The sequence below is a fragment of the Mobula hypostoma genome, chromosome 9, assembly GCF_963921235.1.
Source record: "Mobula hypostoma chromosome 9, sMobHyp1.1, whole genome shotgun sequence".
In the NCBI taxonomy this organism is placed as follows: domain Eukaryota; kingdom Metazoa; phylum Chordata; class Chondrichthyes; order Myliobatiformes; family Myliobatidae; genus Mobula; species Mobula hypostoma.
This window is the reverse complement of record NC_086105.1, coordinates 55,266,994-55,285,836: the sequence shown is the minus strand read 5'-3', so window position 1 is coordinate 55,285,836 and position 18,843 is coordinate 55,266,994. Positions and strand designations below refer to the sequence as shown.

At 41.9% G+C, this 18,843-nt stretch overlaps 1 protein-coding gene and 1 long non-coding RNA gene across 4 annotated transcripts in view; one reads left to right on the top strand and one right to left on the bottom strand.

Annotated features, from left to right (window-relative positions):
* The window catches only part of LOC134351737 (uncharacterized), a 58,125-nt gene that overhangs the window by 17,271 nt on the left and 22,011 nt on the right, over nt 1-18,843 (bottom strand). The gene's annotated exons all lie outside the window — the stretch shown is intronic.
* The window catches only part of LOC134351735 (lysine-specific demethylase 7B-like), an 88,303-nt gene that overhangs the window by 51,996 nt on the left and 17,464 nt on the right, over nt 1-18,843 (top strand). For all 3 annotated transcript variants that reach the window (XR_010019245.1, XM_063058327.1, XM_063058328.1), the window contains exons 11-16: nt 2,286-2,375; nt 5,866-6,090; nt 6,178-6,305; nt 10,070-10,218; nt 12,010-12,104; nt 13,533-13,684. Coding sequence is in view for 2 of the 3 variants with exons in the window: in XM_063058327.1 (XP_062914397.1) it covers nt 2,286-2,375; nt 5,866-6,090; nt 6,178-6,305; nt 10,070-10,218; nt 12,010-12,104; nt 13,533-13,684 (839 nt within the window). In the remaining variant the exon portion in view is untranslated. The remainder of the gene's footprint in view (nt 1-2,285; nt 2,376-5,865; nt 6,091-6,177; nt 6,306-10,069; nt 10,219-12,009; nt 12,105-13,532; nt 13,685-18,843) is intronic.

Sequence of the window (18,843 nt, the reverse complement as noted above, 5' to 3'; positions counted from 1 at the left end):
ATTCTGATATTTGCCCTATCAATATCAAAATGGCTTTGGGAACTAGAGAACAGCGTCATTAGTCCAGCTCCTCTAGCCACACTATTTATGACTTTTCCAGCTATATTTTTTGTGACTGATAACTTGGATGGTTGATGGTGAGGGACTTGACATTCAGTGACGTTGTTAGTTAATAGGTGACATTGAAGGGAGTCATTTCTTGGCATGTGTTATACGAATGCAAGTTGCCATCTACCAGAGTGCCAGAGTGTTGACAAGATCTTGCTGCAGGCAGACATGGAAAGTCATTTCTTTTTGTGTGGAATCAAATGTAGTGCACTCAGTTGGGAACCTCTCCAGTTGCACGTTAGCGTAGCAGTTATGCATTGCTTTACAGCATCAGTGACCTGGGTTCAGTTCCTGCCGCTGTATGTAAGGAAGTTGTATATTTTTCTGTGATCACGTGGTTTCCTTGGAGTGCTCCAGTTTCCTCCCACATCCCAAAGCTGTATGAGTTATTAGGTTAATTGGTCACATAGGTGTAATTGGGCAGTGTGGGCTCATTGAGCTGGAAAGGCCTGTTACCATGCTGTCGTCGTCGTCGTCGTCATCACCATCAGGTGCCATGCCTAGTTTGAGCTTTAACTGCCATGGCCCAACACACTCCTGTTTTGGGTCAAGTGGATCAATTCATTAGTATTCATTTCCAGTTCTCTGGCTGCTGTCTCCATCATCATTTGTCTTTGCCTTCCTTTTGCTTTCTTCACTTTAATCTTTCCCATAATTACCATGCATTCTAACTCATCTTTCCTAATCACATGTCCAATTAAGTTACGTTGCCTTTTCATGATCTCATGTATTATTTCTCTTTTTGTGTTTGCTCTGTTCATGACATCCTCGTTAGATATTCGTTTCGTCCATGACATTCTTTGCATCCTCCTCAAAAACCACATCTCTGCTGCTACAATTCGTTTCCTCATGTTACTAGATATTGTCCAACATTCTGAGCCATATAACTTAACTGGATAAACGTAACATTTCAGTACTCTGAACCAGGTTGTCATGCCTAGTTTAGTATTGGTCAGTATACTCTTCATTCTCATAAACGTGTCTTTTGCCATCCCTGTTCTTCTTTTAATATCCAAGTTGCACCTGCCATCTGATGTCACCCAGTTTCCCAAGTAGCAAAAGTTCTGTACTTGTTTTATGTCTTCCCCGTTTATTGTCAGCCAGCAGATAGGATTCTCCTTCTTTCTGGATCTCACCATACGTTCTGTCTTTTTGCAATTGGTTGATAGACCCATTTTTGCACTTTCTTCAACAATTATATCAATTAAGTTTTGTAGTTCTTCCTCCATACCTGTAATTAACACAGTGTCATCTGTATCTCTAAATTAAAAAAAATGTCCAACCTTCAAGTGGAAAGGAGGTCAATAAGAAAGCACCTGAGGGAGCAAAATACTACAGTTTCTGAAAATCTGAAACAGAGAGCTGGAAATGATCAGCACGTAAGGCAGCCTGTGTGGGGAGGGAAATGGTATCACCACACAAGGTCATTGACTCTTTATCAGCAAGTGGTTTGGCTTGCCAACTGCCCTGAGAAACACCAGCCGTAATGTTCTACGGCTGGAATGTTTGACCACGCTTACTTGATGTTACACCTGACCAAGTGCCAAAGTCAAGGGCAGTTACTCTCACTTGGCCTTTGGCACTGAGTCTGTTAATTAGCTCACTGAGGCTATGTTGGGTCTGGAGCAAAGACTTGAGTAGGCTTGGACCATACTCATTCATGTTTCAATGGGTAATGTGTGGCTTACAGCGTACTGAGGGAATGGTAGAGTACATAGAGAGAAGTAGTTACTTCCTGCTGGGCAGACTAGAACCACAGATTCTTCTCAGGATAAGGGATTGCCATTTGAGGATTCAGCAAAAACTTTTTACAATAGATTGCAAACTTTTGGGATCTACTGTCAAGAGCGATGAACACTAACTTGCTGACTGCCTTTAATACTGGGGAGGAAATCGAGCATGAGAATCATTGCAGTTATAAAAATGTGAGATGTAGAAGCTTTAGAGAGGGTGAAGAGAAGATTTACCAGGATGCTGCCTGTTGTAATATACAAGCCATGATCTGAAAAGGGCTACTGAATACGCTGAGGGCCCATTTGTTATGTTCACATAAGTTTAAAAAAAAGGCAATGTAATTGCTTTTTAGCTATCATTGTGCTTTCAGTCTTTCTGTCATAAGCATTGCATTACTGTATTGAATTTGGTTCTTAAATTTCTAATTATTGTTTTGATTCCAGGGATTTATTGGCCGCACTTCTGAGCTTCCTGATCAAATCAGACCAGGGCATCTTATTAAGGAACTCAGCAAGGAAGTTCGCCTTGTGGAGGTAAAAAGAGCAGTTATTTGTTGGTGCACTGATACCATCAGCAGCAAGGTCACAAGTGCAGTGAACCTTTTTGGGGAGAAAGATTGGTTCCTTATACTATTTTAAAATGTTGTCATTTATTCTCATTCAGGTATCATAACCCATTAAAACACATGGGTAGCCCTGTGAATCATCTAATCAATTCCATTTTGTTCCATTTGCCTAAAGGTAGAGATACATTTGTTGATTAAATTGTCTAGATTTTGCCTCATTTGCATTCAATGATCAGATATCCTGTTGCCTTTGCTTTCTTGGAGCATGAACATGTGGGCTGATAATGCACAGACCCCTGCTGGTGAGGGCTTACCAGTGTTATCAGGTTATGTTGGGAGGCTGCAATAAGCACACCCGTGAAACTTGGAAACGCTGCCATCTATTGAAACTCTAGCTTTTGAAATCAAACCATTCAAAACCATTGTCATAAAAATATCATTTGCATTTGGGGAAAAAAAACACCTTAACGACACAGAGCATTTTTTTATAATTAGAAATATAGATCATTTCAGTACAGGTCAGTACAGGCCCTTTGGCCCACAATGTTGCACCAACCTTTAACCCTACCCTACAATCAGTCTAATCCCATCTATTTTTCTATAATCCATGTGCCTATCTAAGAGCTTCTTAAATGCCCCTAACTTACCTTCCTCTACCATGACCCTCGCAGTGTGTATCATGCACCTATTGCTCTTTATGTAAAGGAATCACCTCTGACATCCCACTTAAACTTATCTCCAATCACCTTAAAATTATGTCTGCCCAATCTATGCCTCTTATCACCCTTGCACCCCTCTGTCAAGTCATTCTCTTTCACTCCAGAGAGATGAGCCCTAGCCTGCTCAACTAATCCTCATAGGAGATGCTCTGTAATCCAGGCAGCATCCTGGTAACTCTCCCCTTCACTATCCATCGTATAATGAGGTGACCATAATATGTTATTTTGAACAACAATGACATGAGATTCTGCAGATGCTGGAAATCTTGAGCAACAAACCTAGAATGCTGGAGAAACTTAGCAAGTCAGGCAGCAGCTATGGAGGGGAATAAACATTTGACATTTTGGGCTGAGACCCTTCATCAGGATGAGAAAGGAAGGGGACAGAAGCCAGAATAAGAAAGTGGGGGAAGAGGATGGAGTACAAGCTGTCAGGAATAGGTGAGACCAGGAGAGGGGGATGGTGGGTGGGGGGGAAGGGGAAGAAGTGAGAAGCTGGGAGGTGATAGGTGGAAGAGGTAAAGGACTGAAGAAGAAGGAATCTAATTGGAGACTGTAATAAAGGGAAGGAGAAAGGAAACGAGAGAGGTGATGGGCATGTAAGGAGAAGAGAAGGGGTGAGAGGGTAACCAGAATGAGCAACTGGAGAAAGATAGAACGGGAGGGAAAAAAGATTGGTGGGAAGTAATCACTGGAAGTTAGAAAAAAATTATGTTAATGCCATCAGGTTGGAGGCTACCCAGATGGAATTAACCCAGGTTTGGCCTGATGGTGGCACTGGAGGGGGCCATGGACAGACATGTTGGTATGGGAGTGGGGGGGGGGGTCAAGTTGAAATAGGTAGCCACCAGGAGATCACCATGAGTGATTGCTTTATACAGTGCAAAATTTAAGTTGCATTTTTAAAAAAAAAACAACAAAACAGAACTACATTGCCACTATGCTTGATTGCTGGCCTGGCCTTGCCTGTGTTGACTGCAGTACTTTGCCAAAATGAAATCCAGCCTTGCTGTCCTACAATATGTAGATTGGCCTGCGATCTGAAACTGCGTTGGGCATCATTGGCTCCCTTCTCGCTTACCCTGTGTACCTCGGATTTTAGATACAACACAGAAATTCATCTGCAGAAATGACTCAGCAATAGTTGGGTGTATAAAGGGAAGATGGGAGGGTGAATACAAGGCCCCGGTGGAGGAATTTGTCAAATGTTGCAAACTGAATCGTCTGCCGCCCAACAACAGTAAGACAAAGGAGGTGGTGATGGATTTGGGAAGATCAAGCCTGTTACTGTTGATGGTGAGGACATGAATGTGGTGAGGACTGTTGTGGCGTGGATGAAATCATCGGAGAGACAGAGTCACCCGTAGATACAAAGCAGCTTCTTTATTCGACACAACAAGGCACAGCAGGCATCTACGGACGGAGATGCTTTCGGTAGGAAGGTCTGCTAGCTCAATGTGGGCTCGATATTTATATGCTAAACACAAAGGCAATCGCTACTTAAAAAGTTATAGACAATGCATAGACTATGCTTCCTTTTGAAGCTACATACAAAACATCACACCTTCTGACTTCATCCTTTCCTTCCGTCACCAATATGTCTGGGTTGGTATCCACAGCCTTTAGTTAAATCCTCAATACATTTATTTGGCATTTTACGTGCTAATATAGAAGACAATTAATATTTATAATGTATAGATAATACTGTCTTCGAAATTACAGCATCAGGTCAAACTATGGTGCCAGAAGCATCTGGTATTTACACCTTTTCAGGAAGCGCTTTGTTGTGGACTCAATCCACAGTACTTTGTCAAGTAGTCAAATAGAAATCTGGTGGCCAAAGTCATTTAAGTGTAAACAAATCATCTACCCAAAAAAAAATTCACTGTAGCAAGGACCTACAAGTACATGTGGGTGCATCTGGATGACAGACTGAAATGGAACACCACCACAGAGGCTATGTACAAGAAGGGCCAGAGTTACCTCTAGTTCCTGAGGAGACTGAGTATGCAGGTCTCTCCTTCACATGTTCTACCAGTCTGTTGTCGCCAGTGCAATCTTGTATGCGGTGGTGTGTGGGGCAATGGCATCAACACAGGTGATGCCAACAGGCTCTGAAACGCTGCCTCTGTTATAGGAGTCAAACTGGACACACTGGAGGTTGTGGCAGATTGAAGGACCCTATGGAAAATCCTGGCAATTCTGTACAATGTTTCTCACCCCCTGCATGCCACCTTGGCTGAACGGAGGAACACTTCCAATAATAGACTAAGACAACTGTGCTGCTCCAAAGAGTGCTATATGAGGTCATTATTACCCTTGGCCATTAGGTTCTATGACGAGTCAACCTGTAGCTAGGGAAGTGATCTTGTAAATCTTGTACATCTTATTTTTAAGCTAACTTATTTTTATTCTTTCTTGCTTCTCTTCTAATATTTGTATATATGTGCACTTGTAATGCTACTGTGACACAGTAATTTCGTTTGGGATTAATAAAGTATCTATCATTAAGTGTTCACGGGTATTAGAGTTAGATCGACATGTTTTTTCTGTTGACCACTATGTACAGTCAAAAGTTTGGTTCATTCTGGTCACATGTGTCTGGTTCATCAGGAATGGTCAACAGATGGAGATCAAGCTCTGAATCAGTATTTGGCTGATGTTGAGCCTCAATACATCCACACATGAGAGTGAAGTCCCACTGTCATTTAGTATGAAACTTCCCCTGTGTACTTGCAGGAGATGAACATGGGAAATAAACCCGTGAAATCTCAGGGAACGGCGCCTGCAGCGCCGGTCGCACGCATCCCTCAGGACAAGAGTTCCTCCTTCAGTGTTAGCCCTAGTAAGAGGAAATACAGGAGACTGAGAGATCCTTCAAACAAGACACACTCAAACCTGGATATTCTGGAGCTTTACACCCGTCAGGTACTGAAGAAGATGGAAATGGCTCAGTGGAATGAGGTAGGTGCAATTACCTGTATGCTTGAATACTTGGGGGAGGTGTAGTGGCAAAATATTCTTCTCATGTTCCTGTGAATGTGTTAACAGGATAATATGTCTGGCTCCACACTGAGAGTCAAAATCAATGGTTCTTCGCCACCATCTTCAACTTCAGCTGAGAAGGTCCGCAGTGAGAATAACTTGCCGCTGGTGCTATCAAGAGGAAGGATCATCAGGTGTGTGCTGTCATTTTGAATTTTTGAAAGTCTTGGAGGCAGCATTGGAGAAAGCCAGGAGTTTTTGTTCTTCATTCCCCACTCTTTGTGGATTCACTGATCATTGGCTGCTCTTAGCTAAGAGGCTAAAAACAGATCACTTCAGAGAGTTGTAGTTCTTCAAAGCACAGAGTACTACATAGTGCATTGTACTCTGCCAACTATAATCTAAAACCTATCCCACTGCAATCTTTCCCTGAGCCCTTTATCTTATTCTTCTTCAGGGAGATGTTGGTGATAGAACATTACAGTACAGCCCCTTCAGCCCACAATGTTGTGCTGACCTTTTAACCTACTCCAAGATTAATTTAGCCCTTCCTTCATACATAACCCTCCAATTTTCTTTCATCCATGTACCTATCTAAAAATCTTAAATGTCCTTAATATCGGTCTCTACCACCATCCTTGATGTTCCATGCACTTGCCACTCTTGTGTTTTTAAAAAAAGAAAAGCCTACCTCTGACATCCCCGCCACCCCCCCACCCCAATGCTTTCCTCCATTTTAAAAGTATGTCCTCTCATATTAGCTATTTCCATCCTGGGAAAATGTCTCTGACTGTCCACGCTATTTATGCCTCTTGTCCTCTTATACACCTCGCATGGATGATAAGGTGGAAACGAGGAGAAACGGACTTCTGTTTTACGAGCTCATGGTGCACTTTGGGGCCAGAGAAAAAGCTCAGTGGAAATTCAAGGACTCAATGGAACAGGGAGCTGGAAGCTAAAGGTCTTCCTTGCAGACCAAACTCTGGCCTGCTGGTCTACGTCTGGTTTTACCAGTAACCACATTGTGAGCACCACATTACAGGGTATTAAATTTGGGTGATGAAATTTATGAATGGGAAGTGTGTATTGATGGACGTGGAAAAATGAATTTGGAAGATGTAGAGGGGATGGTTTCTTTGGAAAGCTGACGGGACAGTGTGTCTGGTGGTAGTGTCTCATTAATGCTGAGGCTTTGTAAGGCATTGGTCAGATCATATCTGGAACAGTGTGAGCAGTTTAGTGCTCCTTAGGATGTGCTTACATTACGGAGGATCCACATGAGGTTCATGAGAATGATCCTGGGAATCAAAGGGTTAATGTATGAGGCCTGGTTGGCTCTGGCCCTGTACTCACTGGAGTTTAGAAGAATGAGGGGAATCTCATTGAAATCTATCAAATAGTGAAAGGCCTTGATAAAGTGGACATGGAGAGGATGTTTCCTATAGTGAGGGAGTCTAGGACCAGAGGATTCAGCCTCAGTATAGAGAGGTGTCCTTTTTGAATAGAAGGTGAATCCACAGAAGGCTGTGGAAGCCAAGTCATTGGGTGTATTTGTTTAATAAGGAAGTCAAAGGTTATGGGGAGAAGGCAGGAGAATGGGGTTGAGAGGAATAATAAAACAGCTATGATGGGCTATGATGGGTAGAGCAGACTCGATGGGCTGAATGGCCTAATTCTGCTGTATGGATCTGCTATTACAGTTTTATGGTTAAAGGTAGCAGACATTACATTGAAAGATTCACCGAAAGTGGAGGCTGTTTTGGTGGAAGGTGGGAAGAAAGAGAACCTAGTCATTGCTGTGCTTGGAAGTAATGAGGCAGGAAATGGACTGAGTGTGGTTAGCCCTGGTGAAAGTTGGAGGGCATGCTTTTTAAAAAAAAAGTGCTATGTAAAATGCATGGAAAACGTTGCCATCACAATAGATACAGAAATAGAGAAACTGGAAATTAGAATGAAATCTTCTTGGGTAACTGTGGGAGAAGATGGCCTTTAATGGATATTAGATTCTAACATGCCTCCTCAGCTGGAGATAAGAGAAGTCTGAAAAAGAAAGGCAAAATCAGAGATAAACCAGCTAAGAGTGAGAGCAGAGTGGTAACTGGCAAGAGTAGGTGGTGGAAGTTTAATTTTGTATGAGGGCAGGAAGTAACCAGTGAGACATTGTTGTACTGGGGGGAGAAAAGGCAAGGGAGAGAATACTGGGAATGACTGAAACAAGGACTGTTGCATGCAACCCACCCTGAGAGTCGACAGGTTCTCATCTACCTTGTGTTCTGGGTAATCTTTGATGAAAATGGGTGAAGCTGCTCAAAAAGGGGGTTGTATTCAGCTGGGCAAAGCAGAGTGATAGAGGATGGGCTCCGATTGGGCGTCCATTCAGTGTGAAGGGCTCCAGGGATAGGGTTGCAAAGGGATCCAAGTCCAGAGTGAACATGAATGATTTGGGACCCATCAGTGTGGTATTGGGTCAGTTTGGGAAGAGGCTGGACAAGAGAAGAAAGAATAGAGTGAAGATGTAAAGAAAGCTTCTGTGGGACTAGAATGGGCTGAAACAGTGAATTGACCAAAACTATCTTTGTTGATTTTGGGATGGAGATAGCAGAATACTTTTTTGGACACTGAGGTTGAAGGCTGTGGAGAGATTTCTCAATAAAATCAGATCAACGGCTATCCTTCTGTTTTACGTGCACAAATTACCTGCTAGTTAGTATAACTAGTTAGTTACTTGTTATATTGTATCCGATGTACCTGATGTAACAGCCCCCACCCCAGTTATACTTGTAGCAGATAGGGGAACACTTCATTGAGCACCTTCACTCTGTACACTGCAAAAACCAGGCTTTCTCAGTGGCGACCCATTCCCATACTGACGTGCCTGTACCGATAACATGAGCACCTAACTTCAAGTAATTACTTCCCTCTACCCCTCTCTTTTCCCATTCTTCTGGTTGCTCTGTCCCACCCTCATGACGTGCCTATCTCCTCCTCCTGATTTCCCTCTTCTTCCCCTGTCTTCCTTGGTTCATTCTCCTCTCCTATTAGATTCCAGACACAGAGGTTAGTAGGTTAATTGGTCATATGGGTGTAATTGGACAGCACGGGCTCATTGGGCTGGAGGGGCCTGTTACTGTGCTGTATCTCCAAAGAGAAAATAAATTTTTAAAATTATGACTGTACGTTGCATAAACTGACTTGTTTGCCAGAATTTTTATTTTTCTTTATCCCCTTCATGCAGCACTTGCGCTGCCTCCACATGAATCTGTCGATCTTCTAGCAATACATCAATTTGCTCTTTTGCCAGCTGTGCCTGATCTTGCAACTGGGACTGCAAGGCTTCAACCTGTATTGCAGCTTCTTCCCTTTTTTTTTTCCTTTCCAGTTTTGGTGAAGGGTCTCAGCGGAAATGTTGACTGTTTATTCCCATCCATAGATGCATGCTGACCTGCTGAATTCCTTTGGCACTTGGTGTTTGTTGCTCTAGTTTAATTCCTTTTTCAACCTATGCAGCATCCTCTTACCGCCTGCTCTGCGGTGTTACATTTCCTCCATTTTACCATTCTGTTTTTTATTTTCTCTGGGATAAAGTGTTTCATCAAAAGTCCCAATTACCATTTTCACCAACTATCTTTTATCTACAAAACAGGGTAAGCCTATGACTAACCATATGTTTGCAAATCCTTGCAAGTTTCATCTTAATTTATGGATTCTAGGAATTTGCATGTAACTGAGATTAATGATTTTCCTCAAGTAAATGAAAATTCAAAAACAACTGCAGATGTTGGAAAACTAAAATAAAAACAGAAAATGCTGGAAACACTCAGCAGATCAGGTCGCATCTGTGTGAAGAGAAACAGAGCTAACATTTCAGAATCAGAATGCAAAACACAAGTCCATGCACTGTGTTGTAATTCATGAAATCTCTGTTGCAATTCATTGAAACTTTTTTTTAAATCCCCAGTCATGACAGGAGCAGAGTGATGGAGCCTGAACAATGCAGTACAAGCAGTGAAGATGAAGAGGACGAACAATCAGATGAGCAGGGCAGTGTGCTCCATGAATCAGAGAACTTGGAGTGGGAGGATGAGAAACCACAAACGCCACTCAACAGTAAGTCTGCACACTTAGCCTCTCCCCATTAATTTACATGTGTGTGGGTGTGTGTATGCACCTGTATGTATGTATGATTTACTTTTTAGCAGGTTTGGCACAACACTGTGGGCCAAAGTGCCTGATACTGCGCAGTACTGATCTTGGGCCTTCTCTGGGTACGTTTGTCCCTCCTGAAGTTGGTGTTTGGTGTACCTCAGCTATTGATATGAGAACAGTGGAGAACAATGGTGTATTTACCATCTAATCCACGTAGACATTTGCTCCTGTGCAACATAGAATCCTTGTTAATCCAGTTCGGCCACTCAGTCAGATCACACGTAATGTGGTGCGTAATGGCCAATTTAAACTGCCAGCTCCAACATTCGTACCTAACAGCAATAAATGTGCTGATCAAATTGTTGGAGCTATGTGCTGACGAGTCACCAAATCCTGTTAGATTTTCATGATTGCAAGAACCTCGAGTCTTCACAACTTGTAAATGATTTTGACAAAGTGTCTACTGAGGACCTAAAGGTGGGGAGTGGACTCAGATGTGAAGAGAACAATAGGAGACTACAAAGGGATGGGGATTGCCCAAGTGCAGGAAAGATTTACCAGGGTGATGCTTGGACTTGGATCCTGAGTTACAAGGAGTGGTTGCATAGACCAGAACATTATTCCATGGAGCATGCCAGACTGAGGGGTACCCTGACAGAGGTATATAAAATCATGAGGACCATGGACAGGGTGAAAGCACGGGGCTGCTTACCTGAGGCAGGGCGCTAAAAACAGAGTTTAAGAACAGAGGTGAAAGATTTAAAAGGAACGTCGGGGACAGCTTCTTCACACCAAGGGTGGTGTACATTTGAAATGACCTGGCAGCAGTAGCAGCTGAGGTGGGCACATTTGCAACATTTAGAATCCATTTAGATAAGTACATAGATGGGAGAGGTTGAGAGGGCTTTGAGCCAAATGCAGGCAGGTCGGACAAGCTCACTGGGCAACATAGTCAGCATGGATGAGTCAGTCTAAAGGTTCTGTTTCTATGCTGTCAGACTGGCTCTATAAGTGGGTGAGCAACGAAAAACCTAACATACTATCTCAACAATGAGAGACTGCAGAAGGACCTTGCTATCCTAAAATAGATATGCAAAAGGTTGGTATGCAAGAACAGCAAGTAATTAAGAAAGTGAATTGTGTTATTACTACTTGTAACAGGAAGTGAATACATAATTTGAGACATGGTTCAGTTAAATAGGACATGAGTGAGATCCTATCTTGAGTGCTATGCATAGCGTTGACCTCTTTATATAACAAAGGATATAAATGTTTTGGAAGCTGTTCAGGGAAGGTTTGGATAGACTGAAATGAATGTATTGTCTTGTATTCATGAGGCAATGGTTCTATCCATTGAAGTTTGGCAGAGTGAAAGGGGCTGAATTTAAATACAGACCCTGAGGGGCCTTGACATGGGAGTTGGAGAGGGTGCTTCCACTCATGTAAGCGTAAAAATTGAGAAAATGTTTAAAAACAGTGGGTGCTGAAGCAAATGCTTTTTCTCTGGGGACAGTGAGTCGCTGGAATTCATTCTCAGGGAAGCAGACAACAGAGACTTTAAATATTTGTAAGACAGATATTTTCTTGGTGAACAGTGGGGTTAAAGAGTAGATGGAATGAAGGAGTGGAGGATACAATTAGCCCTGCTGTGACCTTATTCAATGATGGAACATATTAGAGGTGCTAAGTAGCTTTTCTCCTCCTTCTCCTAATGTGTAAGTTACTACAGTTACCCTGTATCTTATTTTACAGAGTTCTTTGAAGAAGTGAAAATTGAAATTGAGGATGGGATGTCCGAGTCATCTGAGCATTATACCTCTGATGTGAAAGAAGAATGCAGCATACAGGTACTTGCTGTTTGTCTCCTGAATGCTGCTTTCTGTGTAGGAAATGTCCACAAGGCAGGTGTTCGTACCCCGGGGAAACTTGCAGTTGAAATCCCCTACTTCCCTAATTCTATTCTTCTTTCATCTTACTCTATTTTTTTGCTGTCTTTTGGGATAATCCCAGTACTTTTCTTTTGTATTCATAAACTCTACCCATACAGCCTTGTTCAAACATCTTCCCTCATGACTGAGTCTCTTGGGTTAATAATACATTATCTCCTCTCTTATCTCTGCACCTACTGTATCATGCCTGGTTCCCAGTCTTGCACTCTCAACTACATCTTTGAGATTGTGACAATATCATATCCTGAAGAGTTGGTCAATTCTGTACGTATATCTGCCTTGCCATTTAAGCTCCGTGCATTAATATACGTGGATGCAGTGAGGCCTTCTAATCCTCCCATATGCCTTATCAATGCCATGCCTGTTCTGCCCGCTGGACTGACATTTTTTTTTCCCTGTATTTGTTTGAACCCTGCCCCCAACTTAACTTGGTCCCATTCTTTGGTCAAATTAGTTAAAGCCTCCACAAATGCACAAACAAATCTTTCAGCAAGGATATGGAATCATTCTGGTTAGGTGCAACCTAACCTGCTGGTATATGGCCTGCCCCTAGAAGCATTCCCAGACATCCAAATGTCTAAACTCCTTCTCCTCAAATCTCACGTTCATCTGACTGAATCTCCTTTTATATTCAGTAGTACATGATTCTACTGGAAGTTACTCAGAGATTGGGAATCTCGGTTGGTGTGGATGAGATGGGCTGAAAGGCCTGGTTCTGTGCTCTATGATTCTGACTATATGATACAGAAGCTCCTGTCTGCTCCTGTTACAACGTTGTTCCCCTGTCATTACAGCTACCTCAGTATTTTTACCCACTAGAGTGTCACAAACATGGCCTTTACTGCTTCCCATTTCACCAACAGTACCCAAATGTTGAGCAGGAGCTGGCCACGGGACTCCTGTACGATCTACCTTGCCTACTACTCATCCCGGAAGTCGCTCTGTAGTTTTTCTGTGTTGAGGTGTGACCAGCTTGTTGCATATGATATCCACAAAAGCTTCAAGAAAGTGGATGCTTCTTAGATCTATAAAATGCAATCCATGTTGAATGAATGATAAATGAAGATGTGACTGCTTTGAACAAGCCAACAAGTATTTCAGGTACAGTGCCTTCAGTATAAGCACAGCAGGTTTCTACAAACTATTTCAACAAAGAAGCATCACCTTTAAATCCTATTCCCCAACAACGATAAGCCTGCGCTTACCATGAGGGGTTTGTTAGACTGTGCTCAGGCGAGAGAACCATGACTGTGGTCTGTCAGACTCGGCCCTGAAGGCAACTCAGCACAATTTGCCTTCAACACTGATGCAATTTTTTTCTTACAGAGAGTGAGCTCTTGGCATGAAGACTTTCACCAGTCAGGTGATAGCAAGAAAAATAGCCTGGCAAACAATTCCGTGACTGAGAAGTCCCACCAAGTTCCAGATAAGCCTAGAACAAGCCTGAAGCGTTGCAAGAAGGACAACATGCTTGAGAGGTAAATCAGGGACGGAGGATTTCAGTTGCCCGGAATCACTGGGGGAAAAAATGGGGATAAGTAAGCTTTGATTAGAGGCTTGAGGGAAGATTTGATATAAATGTTCAATGTGTACACCCATATAAATGCTAGTGAAGGCGACAACATGCTTGATGGGTGGTCTCAAGCGTGAGTCAAAGCACAGAGGCAGAGGCAGACATGGGAGGACTTGAAGTTCAGTAAATTCCAAAGATATTTAAGTACGTGAAGAGGGAAAGGACAATGAAGGAAGGAGAAAGGCCTATAGGGGATCGAAAAGAAAACCTGTGTGGCAGGAAAGGATGTGGGTAAGGTTGGTCATGAATACTTAACGATTCTCTTCATGGACAAAAGGGGGAGTGATGCCAGTTAGGGAATGTGTGTGTTAGTTGAATGGGATAAGATATTAATGGGTTTAGATAGTGCAAAAGTGACATATTACCTGACTCAGGCAGTTTACATCACCAGTTAATTAAAGGAAGAGAGGAAACAGCAGATACTCTTACTACAATTTTCAGTCCTTCCTGGCCAGACATTAAGGACCTGTAAGGTTGTAACGTAGCTTAAAAAGGGAACAAACTGAGGAATGAGGGCCTTTGTGTTGAGCAATTCATTGGCATTAATTTAAGGGGAAAGTTATAAATTTTCTGTTAGAAAGTATGGTTAATCAGGGAAAATTGATGAGAATTTAAGGAAAGATGCTGTCTCTCTAAGTTGACCAAACTTTTTGAAAAGGTCACAGAGTGGTCCATGAGGTCAGTGCTTTTATGTAGTCTGCCTGAATTTTGACAAGATCCCCCATGACAGTCGAGTGAAAAGTTTAAAAGCTAGATGAGAACGGCAAGTTGGACCAAAAGTTGGCTCAGTGGTAGGAAGCAAAAGGTTGATTGCAGTTCTGTAGCTGGAAGACAGTTACTGGTGGAGTTCTGTAATCTCAACCGTTGTTTGCTTTTCACCATATCGTTGATGATTCTTGTTTAAATGTGGTGGCCAGTTATGTATAAAGTAAAAGTAGCCGCTGTAAGGAAGAGAGGTTGCAGTTGCTGGAAGATGTATTTTGCCTTTCCTTTAGAAAAGTGACATCCAAATAAGCATGGATAAAATTATTAAAAGTAGAGAAACTGTTTGCAGTAGCTTTAATGTTGATGGTGTCTGGGCAAGATGAATAAATGCAGCAGAGGAGAAAAACAACAAGACTGAAACTGAGGTACACAAAGTACAGTTACTGAACAATGAAACAAAATAGGCAGGTAATGTGCAGGAGGTCGGGGAGCATCCCTTTGGAGAGGAACTTAGCTACTGTTACAGAAGGAAGACCTAGACCTGGCCAGTTCTATCACATGTAGTGAAAACTGATTGTCTAAAACTTTTTAGTGAAACATGAAGACTGCAGCATGCATTGGAAGTGGGGTGGAGTATTAACTTGACAGGCAACTAGAAGCTCAAGGTCGCCCTGGTAGACTGAGAAGAATTTTTACAGAACAGTCCCCCTGACTGTTTTGGGTCTCCAGGACAGGGGAGATCCACTGTCACTCTGACCTCTGTTTTTGGCCTCCTATCAAGCTCAGTCAGAGCTTCAGAAACAAAATAGCCAGTCCTTCTGGCAAGATCAGGGAAATGCCACTGTCAAGTAGCCCAGAAAATCTCTTGTATTATGCAGTGAATTGATGCTGATGGGATAGCTGAAAGTTTTGGCGTCTTTCAAGGCAAATAAATCACCAGCATAGATGAAGTGGTCCCCTAGATCTTTCTTTTAAAAGATAAAAAGGCAAGGAAAGAAATCGTTGAGGCTCCAGCCACAATTTTTCAACAGCAAATGACAAAAAAAAAAGCTGCAATACTGAAAATCTGAAATAAAAACAAAATGCTGGAAACATTCAGCTCCTGTGGAAAAGAAACAAAATTAATGTTTCCGTTTCTGTTTTCTATAAGGCAGCTTTCAATAGACACTAACGCACACCTCTTCTTTATCTGATATTTTAATGTACGCCTCTTTTAGGGCATGCACCTTGTCAGATGCCTTTTGGAAACCCTAAACGTGCCACGTTTACAGCTTGCCCTTGATCACCTCTCCATATCACATCCTCAAAGAATTCAAACTAACTTGTCAAACATGATTTGCTTTGCATAAAACCATGTTGACTAGGTCTAATTATATTCGGCTTTCCTAAATGATTAGCTATTTCCTCTTTGATTACTGATACCAACAACCTGCCAACAATAACGGTTAAATTAACTGGCCTATATTTCCTAAACTTCTGCCTTCCCTTTTGAAGAAGGGGGTAGCATTTGTTGTTTTTCAATCTAATGTTACTCTCCAGGAGTTTTGTAAGTTTTGGAACATTCAACCAACTTCACTATGTCTGCAGCCATTTCCTTTAAAAGCTTTGGGTACAAGCCATTGGGTCTTGGAAATTTGTCTGCCATTAAGTCCCATGTGTTCCCCTAATATTTATTCCTTGTGATTTTCACAAGTCCCTCCCTGTTATTTGAAATTAGCCAATGTGTTACCTTGGATATATGTTTGCTGCATCCTACATGGTTTTAAAAAAAGAGCAACTTAAAATTGCTTTTACAGACCTGCCATCCTTTGTTTTCTGCTACTAATTCACCACCTCATCCTCTAGAGGTGCCTCTCTCATGTTAGCTAGCTTCTTCCTATTTATCTACGCATGGATATTTTTACTGTTTGTTTTGATACTCTGTGGGAGTTTTCTCTCAAAATGTTCTCGCTTATGAACGTTTTGGTGCTTAACTGCTGTTTCTTAAGAACTTCCCATCCCTCTGGCCCACCACGAGCTCTTGTCAATCCATTGGTTTGACATTGGTCTCTGTTGACCTCAATCTTGCCTCTTTTTCATGGGATCCCTCTTTTAATTGGGATAATTCCTGCTGTGCATATGGACTAGCTGTTCGATATTTGCCGCTGTTCATCTACTGATTCTCTCTGAACTCATTCTCCAGTCCATCTTGGACAACTCAACCATCATATCATTATAATTGGCACTATTTAAAGTTGCAAATAATGGCTTGGATCCCATAGTATTTACTCTCAAACTGCACTTGGAATTCTACTGCCTGGGTTTATTAATCCTTCCTCACTCCACGTGACCAAATCTAAAATGGCCAGCTCCTGGGTAAGTGGAGTGACATACTGCTTAAGAAGTGGTCAGTGATGCACTGCGTATCAACTTCATCTGCAATATAGTTTTATCCAGTCAATATGTAAACTAAAATCTCTCATCAATATCCGTTCCCTTCAAACATGTCCTAGATCTTTCCCGTATTATGCTGCACTTTATCGAGAGATCACACCTTGAGGGGTGGCCTATCCCCTGCTGCTCATGAGTTGAACCCACACCAGCACTGCATTACTGTCCACTGTCTGTCTCATGACTCAGCACTACTCTTGATACCTTCCTCGAAAAACAGCACTCCCCTGTGGAAAGTGGGATTTGGATTCCAGGTCCTTTACACACATGGTCTAAGTGGCTTTCTGTGTTGTAAATTTTCTACGATTCTAGGTTGAAGTAACTGACTGATTGTAGATTGTGTTTGATCATGTATTTAAAATGTTAAGTAAGCTGCTTTTATACTGTAAATAATTATGTCAGCTTTTTAAATTGGGATGAAACAAGCTTCCCAGGTGTGAGGAATGGAACTTTAAAATGTGCTGGCATATAAACAACACAAATATTTAACAAATAGTTTGCTTCTAAATTACATTCCTTAAGGAAATTCCAGTTTAACTGGCTTACAGACAGGAGGCTCTCCTCTAATCCAATTCTACTTAATATTGCTGTGTGTGATGAGAAATAGTGAGAACCTTAGAATAACAAGAGCTTGGATAAGATTTTGATAACAAAAAGCATCAAATGATTTTTTAATTGAGATTAGATCTTGTGGGCAAAATGGGAGAGATAGTAACACAAAATAATAAAACACGTTCTGAAAAAACTGGGGAAACAATGGCCTTGAAACTGAAAAAAATTCTAACTTTCCAAAAAAATATATAAAGGGTTAGTGGGACCAAAGGCTGAAAATCTCACTGGCCATATAGGTTTAAAGACATTATTGCAGTGACAGTCAGTGCTTTGGTTTTGTTCTTCAAGAACAGGTGTTCCCTATCTGGGGTTCACGGACCCCTCTGCTTATGCTAGGGCTCCATGGCAGAAAAAAGGTTGAAACCCTGTTTCTAGAACTTTCTGGAATTCCCCCCCCCCCCCCACTCCACCTGTGTCCTGTGAATTGGTCATTGACTGACTTCTAAACTAATTAGAATCCTCTCTGGAGATTTCAGGTGATGGGAAGCTTAATAAATGAAAAAGAATGGAGAGATTTTTCAAAACTCTATAGGGTTTCAAGAAATCAAGAAGCAACAAATGTGACCCTATCGTACAAGAAGGGAAAAAGAGAAAAAACAGGAGGCTGTAGACCTGTTAGCCTAACGTCTATTGACAAAATGCTGGAGTCTATAATCAAGGAAAAAATATCTCCTCATTCAGTGAATTAAATCAAGTCAACATTGTTTCATGGTAAATGGAGTGTTCAACAAATTCTCTAGAGCTCTTTGTCAATGTAATAAACAGTTGATGGGAACCTTAAAATGTAGTTAACTTGAATTTTCAGATGGCATTTGACAGGTGCCTCATCCAGCTGGCTGTCAACCCCGTTCTCCTGCCCTCTCCCTATAACCTTTCATGCCCTGAATAATCATGAACCCATCAACCTCCACTTTAAATATACTCAATGCCTTGGCTTCCACAGAACTCTTCAAATTCACCACCCTTCTGGCTAAAAGAAACCACTCCTCAACATTGTTCTAAATGGATGTCCCTCTTTCCTCAGGCTGTATCCCCTGGTCCTAAACTCACCCCCACACCCCCCCCACCCCAATTGGAAACATTCTCTCCACATCCACCTTATCTAGACCATTAACTGAAAGGCGTTCATTGGGATTGAAGACTGATTATTACACAGAAGACAGAATAAATTTGTCTTTTTCAGGTGGAAAGGATATAATTAGTGAAGTGCTCGGAAGATTCTTGGCTCTGAACTATTTATGATTTCTATTGGTGAGCTAGAAGATGGAGCAAAGTGTAAAGTACCCAAGTTTGCAGGTGATATGAAATATAGGTGGG